Raw genomic sequence first — 14,704 nt, 5'->3', positions numbered from 1 at the left:
GGGAACTACGAGTCAATCAAAGCTCATCGTGCTCCACGGTTTGTTCCTCGGCCTTGATATCAGACTCGGGCTCGACAGTCTCAGTTTCAGATTCGACCTCAGCTTCAGGCTCAACCTTAGCTTCCGGCTCGGGCTGTTTTTCAGCCTCGGGCTCAGCCTCAGCCTGGACACCGACAACAATCCCCTCAGGCAACTTCTCCTTAGCACCCTCACCCAGTCGAATGCCATCAATCCAAGATTCAACAGCAACGGCTCCAAAGTCCGCATCAGCACCGCTGAACCGACGCCACCAGCCGCGACGCGCGTTCAGCGCGATGAGCTCGACCGTCTGGTCATCAGCCAATCCCAATGCCTCACGCAGGGTCTTGGAGCCAGAGTTGATGGCAGGGACCACAAACAGCGGGAAGAGATGCGTGCCACGCTGGGCATGCTTGTGACCGATCTCAGCGAGGCTTGCGAGCGCATCGGTCGCTGGGGCTGGGAGCGCGGCCTCGCTCACCTCGGGGAGGATGGCGAGGACACAGGTGCCGGACTTCGGAGCCAGACAAGCTGTCTCGAGGGACTCGGGAGTAGAGAGCGTGGGAATTGGGGGTGCGGGGATGGGGACCTGAACGGGCTTGGAGGAGGGGTCAGTTTCATCTTGTTCCTGGGAGGCAGTATGCTCGAGGTCTTCAGCGTCGTCGGCGACGGTGGTAGGCTTGGAAGCGGGCTTGGACTTTGGCTTGGGCTTGGGCTTGGGCTTGGAGTTCGAGGTGGAGCGAGCGGACGCGTCTGGGTTAGGTGCAGCGGCTTGACTCAGGAATTCGGTGATAGGCTTTTTCTTCAGATCACCAGTGTAGAGCTTGGGCTCAGCATCGCCGCCAGGGACGAGGACAAGCGCCGGGAACTCGGTCACGCCGAACTTCTTCACGGAGGCGGATTCCTTGTTCCGAACTTGAGCGATATCAATTGCGCCAAGGAAGTCGATCGCCAAGGCGCGGATCAACGCGCCGGTTGTACCCTTTTCCGTGAAGAGGATGGCCTTGGGGCGGTCCTCGTTCTGGCCCAGCCATTTGTCCAGGTCCTTGTCGGTTGCGCGCTTCACGTGGTTGGGAATGCGATCGACGACGGCATCGACGATGCCTTTGGCGCTGCGTGCGCCTTGGTAGTCCTCGACGCGGGGTTTTCCGGGTTTCTTGGACGGTGTCACGATCTTCAGAGTCGGGAAGCCCTGGACGCCCATCTGTCCGCAGAAGGGTTTGTTGTTATCATCGTCGCAGTTGATCGCGGCGACGTTCGCGAGTCCGTCGAGGTTTTTCGCGGCTTTTTCATAGGCAGGTTTGAGGCTCTTGCAATGGCCGCACCAAGGCGCGTAGAACCTAAGTAAGGATTGTAAGCAAGGTGTCGGAGGGGAGAGGCAGAGAGCTAGAGAGCTGTAGTGCGGGACAAGCTTACTCGACGATCTATGGAGCAGCCAATCATCAGTCAATGCGCATTGAGAACAGAAGCAAAAGGAATCACTTACTGAAGTATGATTCGAGTTCGCAATGAGCGAGCGGTAGCTCACGGAGTCCAGCTGGATCACCGGCGAATTCTTGGTGTATAGTCCGTCGGCGTCAACAGGCAACGCTGCGAAGAGCGACGCAACAAGCAAAAGACTAGCACTGCGCAGCATGATGAATACCACTTCAAGGGCAGAGAGATCAGGTTCAGCGAAGCCGAAAAAGGAGCAAAGAAAAGACAGATTGTCCGATTACGCAAGGTGTCCTGAAGCTCTTGGCATGCGGAGGGTATTGGGGGTCACTATACTGCGAGGCACTACTGCTGGGTATATTGGCTGAATCAATGGGCTCGATCTTTCTATAACTTGTGCTAAATAAGTATTTAATCCATGCTATTCTGTCGGAAGATCCAAATATCAATGTTTCTGAACACAATTGCATCTGCTGTGTACCTGCGAGCTCGTATGCCCAACCCTCCCGAGGTCCCTTTCCTTTCTTTTGATAAACACACATCGCAGCAATGACTAGTCCGCAAGAGAGCCATGACTTGGCATTTCTACCTCACGAACTCTTCTGGATGATCCTGGTCTATCTTGATCCAACCGAATTAGTCCGCTGTCGTCGCGTCTCACGTGCCTGGAACCAAGCTTTTAGTAACCCTGTCATTCTACTGCCGCTTCTGAAGAAACAGTTCCCATGGACAAAAGAAGTGGAAGATCTGGGATCGGAAGATGTACTCCAAGATAAAACCCATGGCCGTCGTCTTTTTGACCAGGTCGCTTCACGATACAGTCACTTAAAACGAGGCAAGCCCCGCTCGATCCAGAAGTACCGCCTCTGCGATGACTTTGGAAGCTCTGGAGACCGCGAATGGTACCAAGTACAGCCATGGGAGTCACACGCCAGTCATGTGAGGCGCTTCGTTGATCGTCAATTCGCCGAGGCTCTATGGACTGTCGAGGACGGGCTACTGGTCTACCCCAGCGCCGAGCATCAATGTCTCGTACTGATGGATTTAGAAACAGACCGGCAATTTATGGTGCCAATTATCATCAACGGCAAGGTTGTTCGTCGGGTACGGCTACAGAAGCGCTTGCTCGTTGTTGAGTGGGCTGAACCAAAGGCCTTTCACTGGCTGAATGACAGCGACGGTGTGCATCGCCACTTTGCGTCCTCGTTTGATGTAACCAGGAGTGACAACGAGGGCTGGAATATTATACCGCGCAATGAATGGAAAATCATGTTCTTGGGACATCCGCTGAGCGAGCGGGATCGATTCTTCTCCTCGCATAGCAACACGCACTATGTGATTTATATCTGGCAACCCAATCGCAGCTTGTACACTGCAGATGAAGATGCGCCTATCGAGTCCCTGTTTGTCTGGGATATATCAAAGACCTCATCTTATCGACCTTCATTGGACCCCACGGGACGTCTGAGAGAGGACTCGCCCGATGACTCCCCGTCAATCGTGTCAAGGTTCGGATTCCGAGACCTGGAATTCTTTGATATCCGACAACGAGGCTGTCCAAGTATCCAACGATTGGAGGTCACAGACGATGCCCAAGCGGTCGAAATCACAGAGAATATTTGCATCCGGCCGGAAGACCAACCACCCGAGCCCTTTGGGTTTCCTGAGCCCATTATTACAAGCATACCCCTGGCTGGAAATGGACCCCATTGGCGCCGGGAATGCAATGATATTCTACCGCCCTACCGTGGTAACTGTAGCTTACAGGCGGAAAGTATGAGCTTCGATGGGTTCATGGTGGACCCTTGGTTTGGGGTCATTGCCCAGCTGACGATACTCCAACCAAATTTTGGTTTTTGTCTTCACTTCGATCCTATCAATTGGATTGGAAATCAACGTATTGAATTGACTATCCAAACACCATGCTCAAGCGTCACTCGTGTCAATTTGGATTTTATCGGCCGAGGAAAGCTCGCTGGCTGTGAGAGGTACATTGTGGGTGAGAACTGCAATCGGGAGCTAGTAATTTACCGCTTTGATAGATGAGTTGAAGATCTGGATGATAGATCCCAGATGAGTCTTGGTATCCATTGTGCTTGGTTTGACTCACGTTGGTCTACTGGACCCCTACATGCATAGATACATAATGTCTTATGTGGATGGCGGGCTAGTTCCCCTAGCCGATATATGAAGCAATAATGATCAATCCAACTTTCTTATTTTCTCTGGTATACAAGGAATGCCCTAAGGTGGTTACGATGGCTTCTCCTTCCACTATGACCATCCCAACACAATAGCTCTCACACTCACCCAGAACATATCATTAGGACTCGGTAATACTGCTCACCTGTACATCCTAGGTATGGAGACCAAGTCCGGCTAAAGAACTATCTCATAAGACAGTCATGCTCGGGAGCTTAGGGGTTTGAGATACAAGGTAAAGGGTATGGCGAGCTCATAGGCTCGGTTACCCACGAGGTCTCGCTTTTCAGGGCTTTTTTCATCAATAGATGCAGCCAGCACCACATTCGTGTGTCAATCTATACTCATCTCTACAAATATAATCTTGGGAATCGTGATAGTACCATGAGGCACGTCGACAAGAGTCGTATAGACTCATGTGCCCAAGACAAGTCGTGAATGATCCCCAGAGAATAATCCTCTATATGCGTATCGTTAGCCAGAAGAGTCGATCCTCCAATGAAGCATTACTGAAGAACCCAGATGAAGGTGCAAAATTACATTGACATTGGTACTGATTATCTTTTTGGCTATTTTCTGGGGTTATTTTTCAGTACAATAAAGATCCGTCGCGAATTCCCATTTCCAGCTCATTATCATCACGATGCACCACAAAGAGTGCAGACTGAAGCAAAATCCAGACCGAAGGAACAAAAGAAAAAGCAAAGTCGAAAGCATAGTACAGGCTCATCTTGCGTCGATCACTGGTTCGAGGAGACAATCGCGAACTTGCATCGAACACAGGCCTTCACGCCGCAGCCAGGGCAGGTAAGGAGAAAGATAGGCATCCAGAAGTTGCATGCTTCACAGTTTGGACGACAGTACTCCTTGTGCCAGAGTCCAAGGTGAGAGCACAGCTTGGGATCAGTTTGAGTGTTGACCGGTTTAGCAAATGGGATCGAAAGACGAGCCTCTTCGAGCCAGCCGCAGTAGATTTCCAGCAGAATGCCATTCATCTCGGCAGTATAATCAGCCAATTTGTAGCGTCCATGAGGATCGGCGAGCTTTTGGTTGAAATATGGAACAAGGGGGATCATCAAGTCACTCTCCAGCTGGGCAGAGTTTTGAACTTGGTCGACAGCAGCATCTGCCTCTTGGGTAACTTCCTTGAAAGCTTCAGCGGCAGTATTGAAAGCTTCAACGGTGGTTTTGAAAGCGTCAGCGGTAGGGTTGGAAGTCGGATGCTGGGTGGTGAAGTGAGAGTCGTTGGCAGTCGAGGCATTGGTCGAAGAATTGCCGGTTGAGGAGTTGCTGCGAGTCGACTGGGGGCTGGCAGTAGACCGAGAGCTCGAATTGCGATTCAGGTGAATTTGATCCTTGTCATTTTGCGCAGACGCTTTGGCGAATTCATAAGCAGATTGGTTGAACGTGTCAGCGGGATTACAGGTGAGATCCTCTGGTTCTGTGAAATCTTCGAAGTTTGTGCCAGCACCAAAGTTGAGACCCTCCAAGCCTTCTGCGACAACACGATCAATGATTTCGGCATAGCTCGTGTCTCCGTTTAGGTCCCCCATCGCTTCCTCAACATCGCGCTTCATTCTAGCGCGCATCTTCTCCTTGCGAAGCTCTGCCCGGGCACGCTGCATTTCAGGATCGATGTCTGCCCATTCTTTCTCCCATTCGGCATAATCGGCTTGGAATTGGGCACGCTTGGCCTTGGAGTCGGCCGAATCCGGGTCCATGTGTACACTGGATCCGAAACTGCGCATGTAGCAAGCGAACTCATCATCAAAAACGGTATGGCTACGTTGATACTGTGGCCAGTTGAAGTGACCTTGGCGGCGTTCTCGTCTGAACGGACGACGGTAAGTTTTTTCGTAAGATTGGGCCGAGTAGTCATTGTAGACATTGAAATCATTATAGTGGTTCGAGGGGGCTCGGGATCTCCTGCCGTTCTCGTTCAATCTCGAGTCAAGCAGGGCTCGGCGCTCTGGATCACGAAGAATCTCAACAGCATCTTGAACCTGTTTACGATTGGTTATTAGCAATGACAATCATACACAGGATGTCCTCTTGATGTAGGAGATCTACCTGCTGGAATCGCTCAATCGTCGCGTCAGCATTGCCAGCCTTGTCTGGGTGGTGCTTCAAGGCAAGTCGCTTGTAGGCAGCATTGATCTCCGTGATACGGGCATCTCGTTCAACACCCAGGATGGCATAAGCATCAATAGAAAAATGGACGGTCGACATTGTTGCTGTCACACAGGTCCTGATAATAGATGTTAGTGTTTTGTTTTGGTTGGATTTATATGTATTAGCTCAAAAATAAACATATGTCGTGAATTGTTCAATGGAATTGAATGAGCAGAGGACAATATGAAGGGGAACTGAAGGAGAGGGCGCAAGCCAGACACTTCTTGCGAGGAAGGCGTGGGAAGGAATCCTCTTGGGATGACGGCTGCGTCCAAACTCACCACACAAACGCTGCAAATTAGACTGAAAGGGCCAATGCGAAAGCCCAAGGAAAAGGTAAAAATAAGGAGGTAAGATGTAAGAGCGAGATTGGTGAGAGGAGAATGAGAAGGACAAGAGGATTCGAAGATGCACGCGAGTGTAAAAAAGAACACAGATCACGCCAAAGGAAGCTTCAGCATAAGATTGAGAAACAGCGTGAACAAGAGAGAAAGAGAATATGAAGAAGAGGGAATAGAAGAATGAGAGAACAGAAAAGCGTGGGAGTATATAACCTCCTCGATCTCAGGACGAGGATGCGGAACTAAACCTGTTCAAGAGATAACCCTATTGTATACTCCCACGATCAATGATTCTATTGTTTGAATCAAAGGATCCCATTGGACACACGAGCTTATGAGTCAAGAGGATGCCCTCCTTGAACAAAGGGAACAAAGAGAACAAAGAGAACAAAGGAATTGAACCACAGGGTTAGGGCTATACGGAAGGGGAATAACCCTATGACTCTATTACCACTTTTGTACATTTGGGCCAGAATTACTCCGTACAGAATCTCAGAGTGCTATTGGATAGCAAAAGCCACCTCACAAGAAAATCGTAAAGTCTCGAGGCTTAGAAATGCACACAATGGCCATGACTACATGTACATATGATCGCCGAACTTGTCATATGCATAAAGACCCCAGCATCCCACAGGGCCGAAGGTTCCATTGAACAAATTCAAAAACGTAGAGAGGCTAGAAAACCCGCTAAGGCCATACAAATGAAAATTGAAATGGATTGACTCTGATTTTACACAAACTGAAGGTGGATCTAAATATGAACAAGTCTACACTAAAGGCGACTTCGTCCGGTAGAAAAAACCCTCTACATATCCTCACTGGCGGTGGCACCGGTGATAATCTCAACCAGCTCTCCGGTAATGGTGGCCTGGCGCTGACGGTTGTACAAGATCTGGAACCTGGAGAACTGTTAGAAGGCGTTCTGGAATACATCAGAGGTATCACATACTTGTTGATCATCTCACCAGCGTTCTTGGAAGCGTTCTCCATGGCGTTGCGACGAGCAGAGATCTCGCAAGCATGGCCCTCAGCCATGGCCCAGAAGAGGTTGTTGGCAAGAGCATACTCGCGGAGGCTGGTAAGAGCCTCGTCATCAACCTCGTAGGAAGAGATGTTGGCTAGATTGAAAGTTAGCTAGCACGCTAGGAAAAGTTTGGGTGTAATGAATACTCACCGGACTGGGTAATAGCCTCCTCGGAGTAGGCCTCGAGGGAGACAGCCTCGTAGCTCTGAGCGTTGACGAAGGAGTTGTAGATGATGCGCACACTGGCATAGTCCTCAGGCAGAAGAGCGATCTGGTCGGCAATGGCCTGGGCATCAGCGAAGGTGGGGATATCCTTGCAGACGTTGGCGAAGCTCAGAACGATCTTCTCAGGGACGGCACGGGACAGCTGGGCCTTGGCCTTCTCACCGAGAATGGCGATGTCGGCGTTGGGGTTCTCGGCCAAAATGCGACGGGTGGCCTTGCTGAGACCGGAGTGAATACCACCGCAAAGACCCTTGTCGGAACTGGCAACAACCAGAAGAGTCTTCTTGTTCTCAAGAGGCTTGGTCTCGGCCTGCTCGAAAAGGGTGTTGGAGGTCTGACCGTAGACGCGGGATTCGCCCATGGCCTTCTGGGCACGGGTGAGACGAGTAGAAGCAACAATCTTCATGGTGTTGGTGATCTTCTCGATGTTCTTGATGGACTTGAGACGACCCTCAATCTCACGCAAAGTCGCGAAACCGGCGGCATTGGCGGGGGTAGGGCTTGATTTCGCAGTCAGCAATCGTCGTTCTCACTTGTTCTGAAGTCCAGCATATTTTCCAATTTCGATGGTGTCGAGGTGATTGCGTCGGAGTTCGTCGGGTGGAAGGGTACTTCGCACGAGGTATCGGATGAAGACTTACCGAGCGACGGCAGCACCACCAGCCCGCAGGGCCGGGCGGACGGCACGGGAGAACATTATGTAGGAGATTTTGAGGGGAAAGGAGATAGGCAGGTAGTGACTGCGCAGGGGAGGGGAGTGACGAAGGTTAGACGGGGATTCCTCGCTGGTCGGGAAGGAAGTTGAGAACCAGGGAGGTTCTGTCTCCGTGCTGCCGCTAAGCCCGAAGTGGTAAGCATCTACGGTGTGCCATTCCGACTTCTACCGCAATTGAGCCTCAGGCATCTATTATTTACATAACATCACTTGGCGCCTCAGGCATGAAGTCTGGGAGTCCCTCAAGGCCTCTTTTCTCATTGCATTCCTCCATTCCAACCTCTCTCTCTTTCCTTTCCTTTCCTCTCTTCTCTTATTACCTCTCGTATCTATCTCTTCAATTCTACTCGCAAATCCCCTTCTGTTTATGTCTCATTGATACAGCATATCTCTTAACCCTATTCTTAATCTTCATTGGTCAGAATTTCCTTGCTTTCCTCCTTCTATCAGGCGGCTCGATTTGCCCGACTCGGCGCACGAGCAGGCTTCACCTTACCAAAACATCGTTTCGTCTCATCATACCCTCGGTTCCCTTTCACTGGTCCAAGGACTACCATCATGAGCTCTTCGGAGGACGACGCACCCCTCATGCGCGCCAATGGACGTGGTAAAGGTGAGTTCCTCGGGTGATTCGGCTGTGCTTATACACCTATACATGTTGTCGCGGACCTTCGCTCTCCTTGCACATCGTCTTCTTACTCTTCTATCTCCAATACCCTCTCCGGAATTCCATTCTCCTCGAAACAAGCCCTCAAGCATTTCATCTCACTCTTTGACGTCACATTCTTCATACTTCCATCGCAACTTGAACAACTTGCTTACATGGCGCATTCTACACTTCTAGTTTCTCCAAAGTCCCCCGAGATAGTCATGGGAGATTCCGGCCCTGCTACGAATGGCCATGTTGATCCTGGAATATCTATCCGATTCGGTCCCGTGGAAGACAAGGACGTGAAGATGGAGGACGAAGAAGGCGACGCGCTAGGACCCAGTAAGCGCAAGTCTCGCACCAGTGTGGGCGAAAAGAAGTCATATGCAGAAGCAGAGAGTAGTGAAGAAGATGAGCCTTTGGTACGCCTACCCCCATTGCGGGATGACCTCTGTTATTCCCGCTGCGACCACAGCGTCGCTCTCGGTTGAAGCGTCTGACCATTCGACAGAGCAAACGCCGGCGTACGTCCGTGAAACATGAAGACCCCGAAACCGATGATGATGTGCCCCTGGCACGTAACGGACGAAAACTCCCCAAGCCCGCCGAAACATCCATTGGGGATGAGTCTTCTGATTCAGATGTTCCCATCGAGCGAAAGCTTGCTGCGCAAAAGATGAATATCGAACAAACGGCGGAAAAAGATGCCAAAGCTGCGCGCAAACCCGCTGCAACAAAGAAGGAGGCTAAGCCTGCAGCGGCCAAGAAACAAACGAATGGTGTCAAAAAAGAGCCCGCTGCCAGCAAAGCTGCTCCCAAGAAGGTAAAGGCTGAACCCGCTTCCGCAAAGAAGGGCAAAGCCAAGACTGCTGTGAAGACAGAAAGCCAGGATGCGGAAGAAAAGGAGGAGGAGGAGGACGAGTACCGCTGGTGGGAGGACCAGAGCAAGGGCGATGGAACTATCAAGTGGACAACTTTGGAACATAACGGTGTTGTGTTCCCTCCTGAATACGAACTGCTACCCAAGAACGTCAAGATGAAGTATGATGGTGTTCCGATCTCTCTTGAACCCGAGGCCGAAGAAGTTGCTGGTTTCTTCGGAACTATGCTCAACTCAACTCACAATGTCGAGAACCCTGTCTTCCAGAAGAATTTCTTCAGTGATTTCAAGGATGTCATCAAGAAAACCGGCGGAGCGAAGGATTCCAAGGGCAACAAGGTGGATATCAAGGAGTTCGCCAAATGCGACTTCAAGCCCATCTTCGAATTCTACGACGCTCAGCGCGAAGAGAAGAGAAATTTGCCACCGGCGGAGAAGAAAGCCGCCAAGGCACTGAAGGACGAGCAAGAGGCCTCGTACCAGTTCTGTACGTGGGATGGTCGAAAGCAGAAAGTGGGTAACTTCCGGGTAGAGCCGCCTTCTCTGTTCCGTGGCCGCGGAGAGCACCCTAAAACTGGACGTGTCAAAACACGCGTGCTACCTGAGCAGATCACCATCAACATCGGCAAGGAGGCAAAGGTTCCTCCCCCTCCTCCTGGCCACAAGTGGAAGGAGGTCAAGCACGACCAGGAAGGCACTTGGCTTGCTATGTGGCAAGAAAACATTAATGGTAACTACAAGTACGTCATGTTGGCCGCCAACTCCGATGTCAAGGGACAAAGCGATTACAAAAAGTTCGAGAAAGCCCGTGAGCTCAAGAAGCATATTGAGAAAATCCGCAAAGATTACCAGAAGAACCTCAAGCACGACATGATGGTTGAACGGCAGAAGGCCACCGCAGTCTATCTTATTGATCAATTTGCCCTACGTGCTGGAAATGAGAAAGGCGAAGATGAGGCCGAAACAGTTGGCTGCTGTTCTTTGAAGTATGAGAACGTGACACTGAAGCCTCCAAACACTGTTGTCTTTGATTTCTTGGGTAAGGATAGCATTCGGTTCTATGATGAAGTGCAGGTCGATCTGCAAGTTTTCAAGAACCTGAAGATCTTCAAGAAAGCGCCTAAGAAGAACGGTGACGAAATTTTCGACCGCCTTACGGTATGTCCCTTGGCTCTTTTGATCTTGGTCATCACTGACAAATGAAAGACTTCTGCCCTCAACAAGCACCTTGCCAACTACATGACAGGTCTGACCGCCAAGGTTTTCCGTACCTACAACGCGTCTTATACCATGGGTTGCGTTCTCAATGAGATGAAGGCCACCGGTGGTACCATTGCTGAGAAGGTGAAAGCATACAACGATGCTAACCGTAAGGTTGCCATCTTGTGTAATCACAAGCGCACCGTTACTGCGGGCCATGCCAATGCAATGGAAAAGATGGGTGAACGGGTGAGTCAATACACTCCACTCTCATGGCCTCTACAGAGCTAATCTATATTTCACTCAACAGATTAAGGGACTCCGCTATCAGAAATGGCGTCTGAAGCAGCAAATGCTTGACTTGGAGCCAACCTTGAAGAAAAAGAAGGGTGCAGAGTTCTTCGCGATTGATGAAGATCTCGATCAAGAATGGATCCAAGAACATCAAGCGTTCCTGATTGAGGAGCAGCGAACAAAGATCAGCAAAAAGTTCGAGAAAGACAATGAAAAGCGCGTTGCTGATGGCGAGAAGGAAATGAAGGCTTCCGAACTCGAGGAGCGGCTGCAGGTCATCAAGGAGCTGGAGAAGAAGTTCAAGAAGGAGAACAAGACCGGCAAGGTTGAGGCTGAGGCTAGAGGCGCCACGGTTGAAAAGCTCGAGGGCGCCATCGCCAAGATCGACCAGCGAGTCGAGACAATGACCGTCCAGGCTCAGGACAAAGAGGATAACAAGGAGGTTGCCCTGGGTACCTCGAAGATTGTAAGTTTGTCCCCTTTTATCAGTCTAGGTTCACCAGCTAATCATTCACATCAGAACTACATCGATCCTCGCCTCACGGTTGTCTTCAGCAAGAAGTTCGACGTTCCCATCGAGAAGTTCTTCTCCAAGGCGCTGCGTGAAAAGTTCGAATGGGCTATCAAGTCCGTTGAGGAAGACTGGGAATTCTGATCTGCCCATCTCCCTCACTGCTCACTCGTTGTGCCTTCTTTTCGCGCCCATTACTTTCTTCGTACAATATTTTCGGTTTCGCTCCATGTGCCCTAACATGACGAGTTGCCTTTCTTTGCTTTGTTGTTTTACGATTTTTTTTTTCGACTCAACCGTTTGCCGTTCGCATGCTCGAGATCGAATTGCCCCCGTCATTGGGCATGTTTTCATTGTTTTCGTTCTGGGGGTTTCGCTCAGATAAGAGCCTGTTTTTAGTGGTGGTAGTGGGTACGATACGGGCGGTATACTACACTGGTATACATGAAGGGAAAAAAAGAAACACGAAAAAAAAACCCCAATCCGAAAGACCCATCGAATCAATTGACTGGGTGACTTGGTGATATGCATACATGCTCATGCATGGTAGTTGAACACTTTGCACAGTTTCTGTTCGGCTGTCTTTGGTCATTTCGGTCATGGGGTTTAGAAGTCTCAGACATAGCAGTTCATACAATCGTTTCTGTTCCATCCGGTTCCACAGCATTGTAAGGGGGTGTGAGTCTTGATGGTAGTATGTGGTGATAGTAAGGGTAGTTCTGATACTATACAATTCTTTCAAGTATAACACAGTATTTCCATGCCACTGTCTTCATGGGTTGTCCAGCAGCGCCTGTCGCCCGCTTTTAGTCTGGAATTTTAAATCGTGATGCCTGAGCTTGAGTTGTGGGTATGTCCTTTGTGGAACCTGCACAACATATCTGCAGGGTTCTATGCATGATGCAAGTCAAGAGTGGGACTAGCGTTTCAGTGTGAGTCCAAAGGTACACGTTTCTCCGTTGTATATGATCGTGTAGATTACATACCGGATCAAAAGTACCAGTGCCAAATACGTAACAGAACGTCGACTTATAGTGGAAACAGAAGTAGAATATCCAAAAATGATATTAAAGCCCAAGTCAATGCCAATGCAAGGTTATGCAAAACTTGGAAATCGAGAGGAACCAAAAGTATAAGCACCAAAACAAAAGAATATATGCAGGAATCAGGAAGAAGAGGAACCATCCAATGGAACAGCGATTATCAATTACAGTGCAAGATTGATTCACATCTAGCGGTGCTAGAAGGGTCTGTCTGGACAAAGAGCTTCCGAAGTAGTCGAGTAGAGAGGTGGGCAGAGGACAGGAGAGGAGAGAAAGTGTATGTAGATGGAGATCATGAAAGGGTTCGTGTGGTGAAATCAATGCACTCTTTTCGGACACGATGCAATGCAATGATTGATTTCCCTCATCGAGTAGGAGGAAACCGTTAATAAATCATAGGGGGAAAAATATAAAAAAGTAAAATAACCGACAGACGGGATATCTTCAAAATCGAAAAAGAAGGAACACAAAAAAAAATCCGAAAGAAGGAACAAGCCTCTAGCATGGCCACCAGCCCATACGTTTATAGCTATCCACGATTTCACGGACACTGTCCGCGTTGAAGGCCGGGTACAATGGTTTCCAGCCAGTCTCTTTTTCAAATCTCGATCCGTCGATAGACATATCCTGGTCCTTGAGAACATCGCGCTCAAGGAACGGGCTGATCGGGCCAGGCCGCGTGATGTTGGCCTGCTGAACGAGCTCAGCCCAAGTCTGCAAACCAACCTCGTTCAAGTCATCGACGACATCGTCGAGATTCAACTTAGCCAGCTGCGAAGCGAGCGATCCGATAAACGAGACCTTGAGGCCAAAGACCTCGGTCAAGGCAATAGCGACGTGCTCCTGTCTTGTGTCATTATAGTCAACAATGTTGAATGAAACACACTCGTTGGGGTCGATGGAGCCCTTCGCGGCACGCCACTTAGCAGCCTCGAACAGCGCTCTGGCGGCATCCTTGACGTGCACAGTGTTAATTTTGAGGTCCTTAGTGTGCAGGAAGACCAAATCCTGCTTGAGTTCGACATAGACGGCAGCAAGACAAATACCCATGGCGAAATAGCCCGAGTCGTAGGCGCCGTAGACATGGGGCAGGCGCAGCGAGCAGTACCGCAAGTCTGGAATTTTACTGAGTTCGTCTGCGGCCTTCAACTTCCAGGCAGCCAATTTGTGCCACGGGGCGAGCTTGTCAGTCTCCTTGCGTGGTGTGGAGCCGCTCTTGTAGACGTGCGCGGTCGAGGTCTCGACAAAGGCGGGGATGCCGCGTCGGGCGATTTCCTTGCCGAGGGCAACGGTCAGGCCGCAGCTGCGGACTTCATAAACATCGTCGGGTTGCGAGTGCCGTGTCTCGCCGCCGCAGTTGATCACATAGTCGAATTGTTCGCCATTGGCGCGGTCAAAGATGCGCGGGAAGTGTTCTGTGGGGAAGCGGGATTCGGGTAAGAATTTGCCTCAGGCGGGAAATTGGCCGGACCACTCACGTTCACGGCTGGCATCTGCCTGGACGAATTTGTCCTTGGAGCATGCCTCTTCGAATTCTGGGGCCAGCCAGGCTAATTGGGGCAGGACCTTATCCACCAAACGGACTTCCGAGGCTAAATTGTTCTCGTGGATGTATAGCGCGAGGTGTCGACCGATGAAGCCTGATGGAAAGGGTTAGACAATAAAACCAAAACAAAAGGGGGAAAAGAACATACCGAGGCCACCGACAATCAGAACGGCGGGTTTTTTGGCGTCGGCCATGTTGAATGTGAAAGGGAAAAAAGGACTCCCCGCAGGTGCAAAAGGTTGAAAGGGGGGAAAGGCGAAGGACGGGAGGAAGGAGGGGGCGGACTAAACGGGCAATCTAAAGGAAACTAAACGCGAGAGAAAGGCTCCAACGACGAGTATATGGAATAAATCAAAACCAGAAGGAAAAACTCAAAATAAAAAGACAAGGAATTATTCGGCATTCTCATATCCCCTGCCAAGCCGGTTAATCCACGACGGTGGTGATAGT

At 50.2% G+C, this 14,704-nt stretch overlaps 6 protein-coding genes across 6 annotated transcripts; 2 read left to right on the top strand and 4 right to left on the bottom strand.

Annotated features, from left to right (window-relative positions):
• Positions 1-16: 16 nt before the first annotated feature.
• On the bottom strand, positions 17-1,654 carry N7457_002970 (putative disulfide isomerase; the record flags this gene model as incomplete). The annotated part of the gene is made up of 3 exons (XM_057174016.1): positions 17-1,358; positions 1,435-1,442; positions 1,505-1,654. The coding sequence occupies 3 exons, from the start codon at positions 1,652-1,654 to the stop codon at positions 17-19; spliced, it is 1,500 nt and encodes a 499-aa protein (XP_057034167.1).
• A 347-nt stretch (positions 1,655-2,001) lies between these two features.
• On the top strand, positions 2,002-3,498 carry N7457_002969 (F-box protein; the record flags this gene model as incomplete). The annotated part of the gene is made up of 1 exon (XM_057174015.1): positions 2,002-3,498. The coding sequence occupies one exon, from the start codon at positions 2,002-2,004 to the stop codon at positions 3,496-3,498; it is 1,497 nt and encodes a 498-aa protein (XP_057034166.1).
• An 896-nt stretch (positions 3,499-4,394) lies between these two features.
• N7457_002968 (uncharacterized protein) lies at positions 4,395-5,883 on the bottom strand (the record flags this gene model as incomplete). The annotated part of the gene is made up of 2 exons (XM_057174014.1): positions 4,395-5,657; positions 5,725-5,883. 2 exons carry the CDS (start codon positions 5,881-5,883, stop codon positions 4,395-4,397), a joined length of 1,422 nt encoding a protein of 473 aa, XP_057034165.1.
• A 1,089-nt stretch (positions 5,884-6,972) lies between these two features.
• N7457_002967 (F1F0 ATP synthase subunit gamma) lies at positions 6,973-8,113 on the bottom strand (the record flags this gene model as incomplete). The annotated part of the gene is made up of 4 exons (XM_057174013.1): positions 6,973-7,066; positions 7,117-7,285; positions 7,342-7,916; positions 8,058-8,113. The coding sequence occupies 4 exons, from the start codon at positions 8,111-8,113 to the stop codon at positions 6,973-6,975; spliced, it is 894 nt and encodes a 297-aa protein (XP_057034164.1).
• Positions 8,114-8,689: 576 nt separating this feature from the next.
• On the top strand, positions 8,690-11,809 carry N7457_002966 (DNA topoisomerase 1; the record flags this gene model as incomplete). Its single annotated transcript, XM_057174012.1, has 6 exons — positions 8,690-8,744; positions 8,976-9,202; positions 9,256-10,818; positions 10,867-11,109; positions 11,171-11,620; positions 11,675-11,809. 6 exons carry the CDS (start codon positions 8,690-8,692, stop codon positions 11,807-11,809), a joined length of 2,673 nt encoding a protein of 890 aa, XP_057034163.1.
• Positions 11,810-13,206: 1,397 nt separating this feature from the next.
• N7457_002965 (NAD-dependent epimerase/dehydratase family protein) lies at positions 13,207-14,448 on the bottom strand (the record flags this gene model as incomplete). The annotated part of the gene is made up of 3 exons (XM_057174011.1): positions 13,207-14,123; positions 14,187-14,348; positions 14,403-14,448. The coding sequence occupies 3 exons, from the start codon at positions 14,446-14,448 to the stop codon at positions 13,207-13,209; spliced, it is 1,125 nt and encodes a 374-aa protein (XP_057034162.1).
• Between the last annotated feature and the right edge of the window lie 256 nt (positions 14,449-14,704).

The sequence above is a fragment of the Penicillium paradoxum genome, assembly GCF_028828445.1.
Source record: "Penicillium paradoxum strain IBT 22861 chromosome Unknown utg000003l_segment0_segment0, whole genome shotgun sequence".
Lineage (NCBI taxonomy): Eukaryota > Fungi > Ascomycota > Eurotiomycetes > Eurotiales > Aspergillaceae > Penicillium > Penicillium paradoxum.
Note: the sequence above shows the minus strand (reverse complement) of the source record. Positions and strands in the feature narration are given on the sequence as shown.